Source organism: Amblyomma maculatum, chromosome 10 (genome assembly GCF_055883805.1).
Source record: "Amblyomma maculatum isolate TAMU_Amacu chromosome 10, ASM5588380v1, whole genome shotgun sequence".
Classification (NCBI taxonomy): domain Eukaryota; kingdom Metazoa; phylum Arthropoda; class Arachnida; order Ixodida; family Ixodidae; genus Amblyomma; species Amblyomma maculatum.
Window position 1 is genome coordinate 57301017 of NC_139353.1, and position 15888 is coordinate 57316904.

The 15888-nt window shown below is 46.6% G+C and overlaps 1 protein-coding gene across 1 annotated transcript in view; it reads left to right on the plus strand.

The window, feature by feature from the left end:
• Positions 1-3551: 3551 nt before the first annotated feature.
• The window catches only part of LOC146176568 (phospholipid-transporting ATPase ABCA3-like), a 65197-nt gene continuing 52860 nt past the window's right edge, over positions 3552-15888 (plus strand). The window contains exons 1-5 of the mRNA XM_084581326.1: positions 3552-3800; positions 6176-6364; positions 8672-8856; positions 10804-10929; positions 14463-14580. Coding sequence (XP_084437452.1) covers positions 3563-3800; positions 6176-6364; positions 8672-8856; positions 10804-10929; positions 14463-14580 — 856 coding nt within the window. The 5' untranslated portion in view covers positions 3552-3562. The remainder of the gene's footprint in view (positions 3801-6175; positions 6365-8671; positions 8857-10803; positions 10930-14462; positions 14581-15888) is intronic.

Sequence of the window (15888 nt, forward strand, 5' to 3'; positions counted from 1 at the left end):
CACAATACACTTGCGGCTCCCTCAGAGTACCCTGTATTCTATTTTAACCACAGATTTCAAGCAAATATACTTCAAGTTGTCCTCGGTATTATGCCACAGGTATTATGCCATTGCGTTGAGCTTAAATGCACACCCCTTCCCCGTACCATCATGTGCTTTAGGGTACGACCTTGGCATGAAAATTCCAGCAGACGGCTACGTCTTTCATCCTCAGCAAGACCTTTTCAGAAAGTTTGCAAAGTTTCATTACAAAAATATGCTGTAAGCCCGACATAAGCTGTAAACATTCAGGCACATGTTACAAAGTGCCTTGCATTCATTTTACGATGATAATGTAACTAGCACTCGTTAAATTCACAGCCACAACGCACAACAGTTTCAATATAAAAATGGTTCGTCTATCATGCGTGTCGTATAGCCTGAGTCTCTTTGTAACGGTAAACAATATGACCCAACCAAGCTTACCATGCAGCGTTATCGCATGGTCGATTTGTTGGAATGTGAAAATATACAATGATATTAATATCTCAGAAAACATTACGGACATTTATTTCATGCTCATTAACACATTTTTTATATTGATTAAGAATTATATCGCTACAAGAATACCTGTTGTGCACATTAAGTCACGCGAAATGGCAAGCCGAAAGTGAAAACTGAAACATATTGACTCGTGGGTTGCGGAAGATTCATCCGGCCCTCTTGTACGTATACTGCAATTGTTTCGCCAGGGCACACAGCAGAGACAGCCGCATCCTGGCATCATCTGGAAAATTTACAGTAGAAGTATTTGTCATCGTGATACATCATTTGCCGAAACTGTATTAACAGATGACACGTAAGAAAACTGTAAAGGAATGGAATTCCGAACATGGTCAATATGATTTATTGGACCTTGCATGCGTACCCATGTACATAAAATACGCATATCAAACTACACGATGAAGATCCCTACCAGTAAATTCCAAGCATTGATCTATTTCCCAAGGTTAGTCTTTGGTTTTAAAAGCTGCATGGAGAGCCGCCTACGCGTTTCATTCGATAAATCTATATGATACGCGCGCGGCAACAAGGGGCGGCCAGCTAGACGTCCATAGTGTGCGTTAGGAGCATTGAAAATAAATGCGCGGGTGGAATGCATGCTTTCAGAAACTGAGGACGGAATTATCAACGCGCCACTTTTTTAGTATCAAGCTGTTTCGAAACACCTCGGCGTTTCCTTTTCTATTGTCTTTTAAAGCACCTTCTCTTGATGCGCGTTTGCAATGCTGGTTTTTCGTCGCAGATGACAGTCGACACAATTTTCTTGTTTTCCAGTTTTTTGTGTGTTACCCTTTTTTCGCTATCAACAATAACGGTCCCGGACCTACTACGCCAGAACGCTCCTCTTTAACACTTTAGCCTAGTCTTTCAATGTTCAGATTTCACCCAGCCAACACATATCACCTAAAAGAGATTGTGCACTGGTGAAGGCCACAGAAAACACCCCAACGCATAAAACTCAATGAGAAGCCACGCAGTACTAACCACTAGGCAAACCAAGCAAAGAGCCTCAGGCGTGGGTTCGCTCTTATTTAACTGCGCACCACCAGGCGAACCCTTGTTGCGTCATAACCCAGCACATAGGCCTTCCATTCAAAACCGCGCCAGCCAGAGTGCTGAGCTACACTGCTTGAAATGCACCGTAGTTTGCAAACAGAAAACATTTCTCACCTTGCATTTGCCGGAAGCTGCCGGGTGTCACGAACAGGCTGACCGGCGCCTGTTCACGAGCTGCGCAATTCAAGAAACCGGCCGGCGCGGTCAGTCTAAACTGCTCGAAATGCAACGTTGTAAGGCAAAATGACGTTCTTCACTTTGCCGTCCTGACAAGCTGTAGTAGTTACGCTTTGAAGGCCACGGAAGCCGTAAAACTATTCAGTCTTTCCTCACTAACACGCAGCCCGCGCAGATGGCCCTGCCGTTCCGTATGTCTGCTTCGGTGTGCGCCGGCGGCACCCGCGCGCGCAACGAATGCTGGTGGCGCAATCTATTTGCAGGAGCTGAACTAACGTTATCAGTCATGCGTTATTTCCTGGGGCCAGATTTCATCGAGTGTCCGCTCTTTACCCAATCCTTTCTCTATGCTTTAGTAGCCCAAAGTTCCCCCTATGGCATAAATATATGTGTCTCTCATTGCTTAACATGAGTGACCACAACAAGCTCAGCCAGGGAAACGTACTACCTTTCGCTACGTATATCCTGGCATAGCTGAGCTAAGCCACTGCCAATTTTTAAAAATATTAGTCGGGGCTTTGCATTCAGTCGCCCCAGCCCCACCGTGTTGGCTCGGTGGTTTAGACGCTCTCTACTGACAGGGCAACTCTGGTTCAATCACCGGCCTTAGGGGCCGCGTTTCGTTTCAGTGTAGAAGAAACTGAAGGTACCTCAGTCACTTTGTGATGTAAAATCCCAAAACCCTAAGCACACCAAAACACCTAGTTACATTGGAACGGTATTTTGTGTCTTAAAAGGTCTCTTGAGGCATATTAATAGTAGCAATAAGTCACAAACTGGGAACCGAATAAATGTCAGGTTTTGCCGCCAGCGTTGCTTACCGTCACCGAGCGACCGGTGCTGGGCGTCGGAAGGCACTGTAGCGTTCGTCGGACGCTACAACTAGTCCAATCCGCCACACTTTCGGGAGACGACTTACGCACTCTCTGTTCCTCACTCTTAGATAGGTCCCAGCGCAGCAAATGATCCCTCAGGCAGGGGTTTCCTCAGCTGTTGCAATCGACAGAGGGGGCCTAATATTTAAAGGAAAGAGGGGGGGGGGGAGTGAGCATGGAGACTATAGCGTGGCTGCAGTCTGTTTTGGCAGTCATCACTGTTTAATAATATTTTTCGCAAATTAACCCAGTGCTTTCCAAAAATAAAATAGGTACTTGCACACCCTGTGTCCAGTGTTTGTATGAAACTCACTGCTCTCAGGTTCGATGTCGTCGATTATTTACATATGCTCCCAACGACTGCAGCGTAGTGCGCTCCCTTTGATTGGCAGATTCTCTCTATCTCCTCTACATTGGCATCGTAGATCCCTAGCAAATACAATGCGTGATTCGTCGCGACCTTATTGCACTCGCAAGCACCATTGGTTGGAAAGCCTCCATTGGGAAGGACCGCGCCGCTGTGACTCAGTGGTTAGTGCACTCTACTACTGATCGTAAGGAAGTGAGTTCAAATCAATCCGAGGCAGACGCTTTTCGCCAGCAGTGAAAAGCAAGGCGCCATGTACAGTGCGATATCAGCGCGCGTTAAAAAGAAACACGTGCTCGATGTTTCCGGAGCCCGCCACTGTGGCATCAGCCATCGCCTGAGCTGTTTTGAGTCGCAAACCTTATAACACAAACTGAAACAGCACTGCAACGTATTTTCATTGCGTTGTACAGTTGCGCCTGAATACATATATTTAACATCTTGCATTGAATCTGCATGCGTATAGGAACCAACTGGCATGGTGCAGAGTCAGTGCAACACTGCATATATACGGTCCATATTTTCTTCCGCAGGCATAAGGGAGATGATGCGAGCATCGGGGGTCAAAGACTGGGTGTACTGGGCGAGCCACTACCTGACCTCTTTCTTCATGCACCTCATCATCGTGACCCTGATGCTGCTCTTCGTGTGCGTGAAGCGGAACAGTGAGGGCCGCGCCTTCATACAGTACAGTGACCCTACACTGGTCTACGTCATACTGATGTTCTTCTGCAGCCAGTGCATGGTGCACGGTATGTTCTTCTCCACCTTCTTTGCCAACCGTGAGTACCTTAGTCCTCTTTTTAAGTTAAGCAGCGCATAAATGTTAGAACTACCCTCCGAGCATGGAGTTGGGGTAGTTAGATTTCCTTAACTAATATTTGGTGGAAAATGTGGAAAGGGAGACGGCATATGATCTCTTGTTCCCCGTCCTTGGCGCTAATTCTATGCAAGCTACTTTCTTCAAGAAATAAAAATTGCTTGCGGTTCAGCTCCGGTTAAACCTAGGTGAGTTGCGAAAGCAACAGCTGCATGACTATGCTAAGGATAGCTTAGGCTACGCGCTGAGCAGCGGCCTTGGCTTGAACATATATTTCTACGAGTGCAAGCTCTGTTAAATATTGTTTTGAGTGGCTTAACAAGGTTTTACATGGTTTGGCGGTTTCAATTAGGGGGAACTCTTGCTTCACCTTATGAGTACGCATTTAAAACCACTTTTTCATTCCACGATTAAATTTTGTTTTGTTTTTTTTTTTTTTTTGTTTTTTTCGTATGGTGTATATGGAGTTTAACGACCCAAAGCGACTCTGGCTGAGAGACGTCGTAGTGGAAAACGGAAGGCCTAGGAAATTTCGACCACCTGGGGTTTTTGCCGTGCACTGACATCGTACAGCGCACGGGCGCCTAGCCTTTCGCCTTCACCGAAAAGCAGCTTCCGAGGGCCCGGATTCGATCCTGCATCCTTGGGCACAGAAGCCAAATGCCCTAACTACTGCACCAACGCAGCTGAATAAATATAGTAATAATGATTGGTTCACAGGAAGGGAAAGGCGCAGTATCCCTCACACTTGTTTCTGTGGACACCTGCCCCGCGCCATATGGGAATGGAGGTAGGTGGATGTGAAAGTCTAAAAAAAGTAAGAGGAGCCGTAGTGAAGGGCTACGGAGTAATTTCGACCCCCATACGAATTTTACCGTGCGCTGACATCGCACAGCACACGGACCCCTCTTCGTTTCTCCTCCATCGAAACGCAGCCGTCACGGTTGGGATCGAACCCCGGTACTCCGGCACAATATTTGCAGCGGATTAAATTAGAATAGTTTTGGTGAAAGGAAGGCGCCGCATCTGTCTCGCTTTTCGGTAGACACCTACACTTAATTAGGCTAAGGTCACGCGGTTGCAGCGAGATGAAATCTAACTTGTACCCCCAGTAGTAAAAGTTGCGGTGTCTGCCAACCAACACCGAGTGCCTTTTACTGACATAAAATTTCGTGTTTCTGCTTCTGTCGCATAGCTGTCAAATGTCTTCGCAAGCATTATCACAGAGCCTTATTACAGCCGAAGGCAGATGCACGCACCACACTCGTGCCGGCGTTTGTACTGTAGTATCCTCGCCGTGGGAAGGATTCTACATTTTATCTTTACTGCCAAATAATAATAATAATAATTGGTTCACAGGAAGGGAAAGGCACAGTATCTGTCACACTTACTCTGTGGACACCTGAACCGCGCTGTAAGGGAAGAGATTAAGGTGGGAGTGAAAGTGGAAAGAGAAAGAGGAGCCGTAGTGGAGGGCTACGGAGTAATTTCGACCACCTGGGGATCTTTAACGCGCGCTGACATCGCACAGCACACGGACGCCACTTCGTTTCGCCTCCATCGAAACGCAGCCGCCGAGGTCGGGTTTGTCCACGAGAGAGAGAGAGAGAGAGAGAGAGAGAGAAAGAAAGATATTTTAATGGCAACCGGAGATGTCTGCTTGGTGGTGAGCCTAACATACTACTCCTGATGAGGGTTGAGGGATGAGAGTATATCGGCTAGTCCATAGGGAACTCCAGCGAGCGTAGAATGATATTCGCAACCGAGAATGCGACTTTGGCTATATATTATTAAGGCTTGCCCCGCCGCGGTGGTGCTGTGGTAAGACGCCCGACTACTGTGCCGGAGTTCCCGGGTTCGAACCCGACCGCGGCGGCTGCGTTTCGATGGAGGCGAAAGGAAGTGGTGTCCGTGTGCTGTGCGATGTCAGCGCACGTTAAAGATCCCCAGGTGGTCGAAATTACTCCGTAGCCCTCCACTACGGCTCCCCTTTCTCTCTTTCCACTTTCACTCCCACAGTTACTGCGCCTTTTTCTTCCTGTGAACCAATTACATTACTACTATTATTATGGCGGGACCCTTAACTTGGTTAGCTTCCGAGGAGAAGAGTTCGTCTCATGGGCATTATGTTTTTCGTCCTAACAAGTGGCATCGCACCTCGAATAGTTGCTTTTCCATTTGCTTTCCAATGATAAGCGGCGGATTGCGGCCACATCGCATCTCGCAAGCTCGTGCTAGACCCACCACGGAGTGGGGTGCTGTCGATGAAGATAAAAATAAGATCAGATAGCGATCCAAATCTGTTCACGACGCCCCCTTATCGGTGTTTTCTCGCAGCGCATTCAGCAATGGCGGGAGGCATGTTGTACTGGATGTGCAGCTGCGTCATGCCCTTCCTCATGCTCGAGCACGCCGGAGGCCAGGGCTACTACTACATCGAGCGCAGGCACAAGCTTATGACCGCCATCTTCCCTGGCATGAGCCTCCACTGGAGCTTCCGTGTACTCGAACGCTTTGAAAAGTTTGGTGAGTGAGAAAAAAAGCAATATTAAGCGGAGCTCGCATAACGCAAGCGGCTCCACAGTGTGCATTTTCCTTCATTTCTATGTTGAAAATGTTAAGTTTGTCGTTGTCGTTGCTGTCGCGTGTCTGCGTTGGAGTATTTTGGTCACAGAATAAAAGCTCCGGTGAAACTTAACTGATTTAACGGCTACATGAAAGAAGCAACTACAGGAATTTACTCCGGCGACCGTTTCGCTCGGTGTCTTGCAAGCCACTGGTCCACCGGCCGGCAGTAGTAAGCAGCTGTCGTCCCAGAAAGGATACACCAGCCGCTGAAGCGCACCGCGGCGCGCACACATACGCACACACACGCGCGAGTGGCCGCTCGGTTGGTTGGGTTGGTTCACCGGAAGGGAAAGGTGCAGTATCTGTCACACTTGCTCTTGTACACCTGAACCGCGCCGTTAGGGAATGGAGGAAGGTGAGCCGTAGTGGAGGGCTACGCAGTAATTTCGACCACTTCTGGATCTTTAACGTGCTCACACACCGCACAGCACATGGATGCCACTTCGTTTCACCTTCATAGAAACGTAGCCGCCGTGGTCAGGTTCGAACCCGGGAACTCCGGAGCATTAGTCGTGCGTCTTACCACTGCAGCACCCCGGCTTTTTCCTTTTTTTGTCCCCGACAAAGTTAAAGGCGAGTGCAACATTAGTCCGCACTCATAGATTTAAATTTAGTTGCCCTAATTTTTGTCGCTTACAAATGTAAGCCTGCCAGAAAAGCTGCATCCTAACCGAGTGGAAATCGAGAAGAAATGGGCATGGGCCAGACATATAGTGTGTAGAGGGGATAACCGATGGTCGTTAGGAGTAACAAATTCTATTCGAAGGCAAGGAAACCCAAACAAATGGTGGCAGAATCTGAAGTGGGCGGAGGAGGTTGTTTGTAGGCGGCACCTAGATGCAACTAGCACCGAGTGAATTTGAAGGATATGGGAGACGTCTTCGCCCTGCATAGTTGTAATCTGGCTGATGATGATGATGCTACTTGTCATGAGGGAGCTAGAGGGGGTTATTAGTGCGGGGATTTATTATTTGTCAATTTTGTTCACGCCTCAAGTGAACTAAACATCTCTTAACTGCTACAGTAAGCATCCGGCTGATAAAATTGAGGCAGTATAAGAGAAGCAGTAGTTATATTAGCGGCCGTTGGCAAATAACTAAGTGGGGATTGTTGTATAACTATGTGTTACTGATCATTACAGAGAACAAAACGCGCAACCAAAATTGAACCAAAAGAGAACATAACTATGTGTTACTGATCATTACAGAGAACAAAACGCGCAACCAAAATTCAGCGCTTACAGGCCTTCAAAACATATATCGAAAAAAGCGGCATTAGAATAGGAACCTCTGTTTTCCGTTAAACAACTATCCTCAGAGTCTTAATGAGATGCGCGTTTTTCGCATTTTCAACGCATTTTACTCCGCTGCAATGTAGTTCTATCAACTTGTCACCAGAGATTCAAATGTTTGGTTTGGTTTGTGGGGTTCAACGTTGCAAAACAACTCAGGCTATGAGAGACGCCGTAGTGGAGGTCTCCGGAAATTTCAACTGTAATGACATATTTCAGTTGTCTGGGTGATTTAGTGGATTCGGCGCGAAGCAGTTGTGAGAACATAATGGCTTCAAGAACATATTTCCTGGCTGTAGCCCTGTACATATTTATCTCGCATATTGCGCCTTAGCGTGAATTTTCCAGCGGCTGATAACCGTAGTTGTGAGCAAATATACAGGTTCAAGGCACTACAACTTTCGCTGCACCACCAGCTTCAAGTTTTGAGCCCCGCCGGGGTAGTGCAGTGGTAAGACGCCCGACTACTGTGCCGGAGTACCCGGGCTCGAACCCGACCTCGGCGGCTGCGTTTCGATGGAGGCGAAACCAAGAGGTCTCATGTGCTGTGCGATGTCAGCACACGTTAAAGATTCTCAGGTGGTCGAAATTACTCCGTAGCCCTCCACTACGGCTCCTCTTTCTTTCCACCTTCACTACCACCTTCCTCCCCTCCCTTACGGCACGGTTGAGGTGTCCACAGAAAACAAGTGAGACAGTTACCACGCCTTTCCCTTCCTATAAACCAATCAAGTTTTGAAGCTAGGAGAGGTTAGCATTTAATTAACTTCATCAAAGAAGCTCGCCTTCCGCTTGACAAATTATACAAAAGTGGTACACCTTACGGCAGCGTTATTCGAGGATAGGTATTGATGATAATGTTCCCTGTCAATTCTTTATTTTCCTCATGTTTGTATGTGTATGCGCGCCCACAGTGCCACACGGAGCAAATTGGGGCAACTTTTACGACGCTGCCGCAACTCCGGATAACGTCACGCTTGCGGAGATCGTCGGCGTCGCCTTCATGTTCGACTGTGTCCTGGCTGTACTCCTGTGGTACCTGGACAATGTGTTTTCTTTTGGGCCCGGCATACATAAGCCATTTTATTACCCACTTATGGTACGTGCATATCAAGCCTAATATACGATTGCTGTACGTCTGGTGAGACCACCCATCGCCTTAGTCGGGGCACGTGGCAACTCTGCACAGACAATCCGTGTAAAGATTTGTGTTAACTATACGATTTCTGCCTGGCGCACGTGTAAACCGCACAGACCTCACGGAGCCCAACCAACTATGGGGACTACATTTTTCATTTCCAGTGTCACATATGTACAGGGTATTTTCATAGCTCAAACCGATTTTCCCGAATGGCTGAGCCTGTTTGACAAATTGACTCGATTGAAGAGGCTTTATTGCTATTTTCAAGTGGATGTTTTGTCATGATGGGTGTACTACATTTATGTCAAAGCAGACAATAAAGAAACTACGAGCAGAAAACGAAATGTAGGAGAATATTCCGGACTAGCGTAGTGCACGAGGAAGCCGGTCTCTTTGCCTAGTCCTGAGTTTTAAACGCACTGGTGCCGTAATTTTTTTTAATGTGAAATCATTATTTGGCTGCGTCAGCAAAGTCGCGTGTACAGAGCGTGCGTACAGAACGTGTCCGCAGCCGTTATGTAGTTCTTATAAGAACTATAACATCAAACGAATGGCTGTTATTGATAGGAATGATGTGCGGGTGCCACAGAAAAAATTATGCGTATAAGATGATTAGTTAATTAATTAGAGCCAAAAAATGATCAGAGCCGAAGTAGCCGATTAATGTACGCGTCTAAGGGGTGTGACGTCACTTCAACTGGAAGTGGACATGTTTCTGTATTAATGAGACAAATAAATGCGTGATAGTGATCAGAATTGTGTGATGAGTATCAGTTAATCAAAAACGTTTTCCGAGATCACTGCAGAATATTCACTAGCAAAATGCGTAAGCCTGAGCGTTGCTGTGTTGTCCGCGAAATGAGTCAGCGAGATTCCAAACAGTAACAGTTACTGTGCTTTTCCTTTCCTGTAAAAAGGACGCCAGTGAACTCTTATACATTCAATGGAACGCTGGTTATGTCCGACAAGGAGCACGCGTTGTGCTGTGTGCTGAAGAAATTCTCAGGCTTTCGCATTTCTCCAGTGCAGACTATGCAGTGCTCTCGGAATTTTTTTTTTTTTTTTTTGAGTGGGTGCTGCCATATCCGTTTTGAAGAGATCAATTCCCCGGAGACGTGGGAGAGCAGAACTTCATTCACGAATATCTGCACTAACTCGTTCGCTGCACGCTGTTTTTACGAGATAAATTCCAGTTTATATACTCGAATTGGAGCACCGCTATCGTAGGGTTTAAATTTTACATTTTGGAGTTCACCTTTTCAAAATGACATGTGCCCCGAGTTATGAGGGCCTCCTCGTCTCTTATTCTTAAAAATGCGGGAAAAATACACAAAACAATGCCGTTTTTGTATTTCTCCAAAATCAAAAATGTGGTCGCCAAGGCCAGCGTCGTAATCTTTACCTTGGGGCTCTTATCCGAAAGGCAAAGTTATTGGCCGCTGAACTGGCTAGTTTCTGTTCACCCTGTAATATTTAGGTATACAGAATAAAAATTATGAGCAGCAAGCATATCATTATTTACGTTCCCTTCAGTACTGAGATGGGAAAAACTGGGAAATTATGATAAAATTTCCAAAATATGATCTATACATTCGAATAAGGCGTTCGTTTTTTCTTTTTCTTTTATCGCAATGTCTCGAGCAGTAGTGTTCATACACGAAAAGGGGGATTTTGTTGGTTAAATTTTCCACTATATTTGGGGCAAACAGCTAGGGTAGGCACGTTGCACACTTTGTCTAACCTTCCACCATAATGCGCTTATTGGTTATTTGTAGTTTATTATTCATCACATCCATTATTTTAAACCTGCGGGAACGTAGAAGAGCACCTTTTTCTCCATTAGCTCCTAAAACTACTCTAATTTCTATCCTTATGCCCCGTTTTCCAAAATGTTTTCCTCCACAGATCCGCTACTGGTTCCCCAGCAAGACCTACGCTCGGGCACCGAAGAGGACCATTGATGAGCTGCCCAATTTCGAAAATGAGCCCGTTGATCAACGGGTGACCGTTGATCTCGTGCATGTTTCTAAGGTACTATTTTAAATGCGCTACAGTTTCTTATTGCTATAGTGCCTTCACTTTTTGGGTCCGCCATACAACCTGCCAGGCTTGTCCTGTGTCAAATATAAACTGAGATATGCTCTTTATGGGTCGCTTGTAAATGATTACAGTTCACTTCTGCATAACCGGTTTCCTTGCATTTTCTAAAGTTTACTGTTTTAAGGCGGGCTGCTTTAGAACCAGTAGTACTTTGTTCGGGACGAACAGGAAGCTTTGAGCTTTAGGAATTCTGATGAGATGAACAAAATTTTGCAAGTGGACAGTAAACTTTTTGTTAGGTAAGCACAGCATTATTTAAAGTGAGGGATGTGCGCGTAGAGCAGAACTTTGCTTCAGTTGAGCGGGACTTTATGTACGATGAGCAGCACTTTCGTTTCTCACACTTCAAAACTGTTGATTGTCAAACGTCTTACTGCACTAGCTACATACTATACCTCTAAACAATACTGTACCACCAATGATGATAGCACAACTTCTCTGGTGATATCTTACGGAAGAATATTTATTAGAACAAGTCATCGTACAAGTAAAAGCGGCCATTTATATTGTGAAGTGTTTTTCAACACACACACACACACACACACACACACACACACACACACACACACACACACACACACACACACACACACACACACACACACACACACACACACACACACACACACACACACACACACACACACACACACACACACACACACACACACACACACACACACACACACACACACACACACACACACACACACACACACACACACACACACACACACACACACACACACACACACACACACACACACACACACACACACACACACACACACACACACACACACACACACACACACACACACACACACACACACACACACACACACACACACACACACACACACACACACACACACACACACACACACACACACACACACACACACACACACACACACACACACACACACACACACAAAAAGGAATTTGAATTCGTTTACTCAAACTACATATTCTTCCGTTTCTTAGTAGCTAGATCACTTGCCTCACATTCGGGACGTCCTGGGTTAAATCCCCAATGCTGCAGGTTACCCAAAGTTTTTATAAAGTGTACAAGATTTATCCCGCCATGCTCATTGCCTTCGCTTGGGTGAAATACTTCAAAAACTGATCTTGAACCAAAATGTATGAGAACTGATGCGGAAGTCGAATGTGCGGGCGAGGTGTGCGATGGAGCTGCATGTTCACGGAACGTTCCCCAAGCGAAAACGTCTAAAGAAAGTCTGGCACCAGATCGGCGAGGGGGGGGGGGGGGGGGGGGGAGCTATTTTGGTCATTGGTACCGGTGGGCGTATTGAAGGATTGTCAATAATGCGGCGCAAAGTAGCAATTTCGGGGGACGTGTGCATACTATGCTAGAAAATGTTCGGGCTGAAAAGCCAGATACAATGCATACCACAGGGCAACCAGTAGATGTAATAGGAACGTGTTGGTGCTGACTTCGTTTTCAACGCATATTTAGCGCTCTGTGTCCACATGACAGCAGACCAGCCGAAGACAGCAGAGACAATCGATTGGTCTTGTTAAGTAAGCAAAACTTTAACATAATTCTGGAAGCTGTGTGATGCCTTGAAAAAACAAAGTGAAATTTGCACTTCATGTGACGCAATCTATTACTTATACTAAAGATAGATTTGTTACCACTGTTAGCGCTTAGGCGATATATTTATGCTGCGTGGATACCTTTGTTTCGAGGAGTGTGTTCGCGTATCACGTATATATGAGCCTTAAAGCGTCAACGCTGCAAGTGAAGCTGCTGCGAAAACTGTCCTGCTAAAAAGCAACAAACGTACATTGTCTTGTGGGACGAAGTGTGCAAGCATTTGTGTGACGTCACTGCAGGAGCTTCTGCACGAGCTAAGCGTTGTATCAACCAATTCAGTTTGCCCGGTGCGTTTGTTTTCCACTTAACGTTATACACGAAATGCCGAACTAATTCACCTCGCTTCCCCGACGCCTCATTCATCTGCAGCTCTCTGAGCTTGCAGAAAGAACTGTGAGCTCTACCGCTTGGCGGTCGTATAAATGTTTTTTTTTTGTACGTTTCCCGTATTTCGCACATTGTGTAATCATAATTTGAAAACGGTCATGGACAACGCTTCCAAGGCAACCACTCAATGAAGCGCAATGGTAAGCAGTAAAGAAACGCTTCGGTACGTAACAGGTTGAACTAGTTATGGACATGTAACTTCATGCAAAAGGGGAAAAGTCAGCGTGAGCGACAAACCGTAGGGAAAACGCAGGCACATTGGTGTAGCTTGCGTAGAAACAGCTATTCGAGGATGGTACAAAGAAGGTTGTCTTAATTCTCACGTTTTCAACGCAATGAATCACCAACTAGGTCAAGTTTCTGCTTCAGCTTGAGCTCCTTGCTCTACCCAGCCAATTCGCACGCTACTTTGGCGCGGTTCGAAGTCACAGAAAAATACGCGCTCGTCGTTCTTTTACCTCCAAGAGACTTGTAGTTCAATTCGGCGAACTTTGACACATTTGCCAGCATCAGATGAAATCGCCGGTGTTTTCCGAGCCTTGAGATTACAAAGCAAAGCCAATCTTCTAAAACCAGAAGACCTGCATATAGATTTGAAAGAACTGTATTTTTCGGGCTGCTCTGCTGAATTAGTCGAGCTGTATAAACTTGACAGGACACTTCAGCACTGCCTTGAAGGGTATGACGTGACAATGTTGATGGTTCCCATCAGCGGATCCCCTTGCAGATACTCAATGACATACATGTACCCCCGCGGACAAAAGTGGTATATTCCACGCGCTGAGAGAAAAATGCCCGCCAGATGTTTTCGACAGAGAAGCAGTTATTTCTGATATATGCATAACGTACCCTCCTTGATATAATTTCCATTTAGTCCAAGCAATTTTGTGTGGCACATTTTTTTTTTTTTTACACTCAAAAAATACAATCGTTGCGATTCACGTGAAATATACCACTTTTGTCCGCGAGTGTACTTTGCTACCTGCTTATTCAATTATCTCCGAATGCATTCCCTCATTATCCCACAAATATTCGTCAGCACACAGTTGCAAGCTGTTATATTATTTGAAAAGCTATCCGATACAGTTATAAAAGCCAGTGCTTTAAAAGAGCCGTGCGAACGTGTTGCGTCCCCTTGGAGTAACCTATTAGACTCGGAATACAAATAAGCATTCCGGTTTATATTCCCATCTCGCCCTCCTGTCGACTCGGTCCTCGCATCTCGTGATGTCAGACAACCCGCCGAGCAATCGCTGGCCAGTCATGTCACTTGACAACTGCCACCTGTCTGACAGAAGCATCATCAGGATCCTTCGCTGAGGTCGATAACTATACTCCAAAGCACACGCCGGACCTTTCATTGAACGGGAGCCTGAGCGATGTGGCGTTACTATTGTTACGAAGGAAGTTGAAGGGTTCTAACAAGCATTGGTTCAAACCTCTCACACTTTCGCAGGATTATGATGGCGTCGTCGCTGTCGACGACGTCAACCTACGGATCTTCGACAAGCAGATTACAGTTCTTCTAGGACACAACGGAGCAGGCAAAACAACGCTGCTTAATATGATAGCCGGTAAGACGTCAGACGACACGTTTGCGGCTTGTTCGTTCTTGTCTCTGGAGGGAAGAATCTAGGTTATAAGACACCTAGAATACAAAGACTACGACGTAAATGCCTCCTTAAATGCTATTTGCGGTAAACTTCTAATGAACAATATCCACAGAGACGGTGTTTGTGAATATTCGAGTCAAGTTTTAAAACTTTGCGTCCAGCTGTTAATCTTCAAATAGTTTTCAAAACGTGCTCCTGGCGAAAGCTCGCACGCTATTTGGGCGACACAGCCGAGCGCGCAAACCTCCCCACTGATGTAAGTGGGGCTACTGGGCGCGCCCGCTCACTGGACGTTGGTGGGCTATGCGGGCGGGACGAAGATCGTGGGGCCTCGTCGCGACTTGTTTCCTTTCTCACTTGCGCGCCGGCGTGCGTTGCGTTGAGGGGGAGAGGAGCAGCATTATTTTGACCGCCCATGTGTTCAGTGCCTTGGGTGGAAAGTTACCAGAGCGTATGCGACCAGTTCATACGTACTAAGGGACAACGCCATCGCAAGGTGGCGCTGAAGGTGCAAATGAAGAGCGTTCTCTTTGAGGCCACCTGCATTTTCGATGTTGCAAGCGGTTGAAGGTAGACGACGTAAGGTGTTTTCACACTTTAGCGAAAACAGGGGGCAAGTCGCCGCCTCGATTTATGAAGTGCTGCCGCTGAAAGCCGAGGAGAGGGGGTTAAACCAGGCGCATGGCCAGAAAATGCAGCCGACCATGCTGTTCGCTCATTCACATTTGCGCCCCGCCATGGTGGGGCAGTGGTTAGGGCGCTCGACTACTGTGCCCAAAGATGCGGGATCTGATCCCGGCCGCGGCGGCAGCTTTTCGATGGAGGCGAGAAACAAAGCGTACGTGTGCTGTGCATTGTCAGTGCGAGTAAGAACTCCAGGTGGTTAAAATTTCAGGTGCCCTCCACTACGGCGTCTCTCATAGCCTGAGTCGCTTTGGGACGTTAAACTTTATAAACCAAACCATCACATTTGCCGCGGATTCTCCCTTGGTGTGGTCCACCGAGCCCGAGCCGCGGCGGTCGCTAATGTGCTCCTGTAATGAGGAGCCCACTTAGTGATTGCGCGAGGTTGCCCCGGCTAACTCAAGCTTCCTGCGAATAAAGTTGTTTTTCACGCGCGCACACACACACACACACACACACACACACACACACACACACACACACACACACACACACACACACACACACACACACACACACACACACACACACACACACACACACACACACACACACACACACACACACACGCACACGCACACGCAC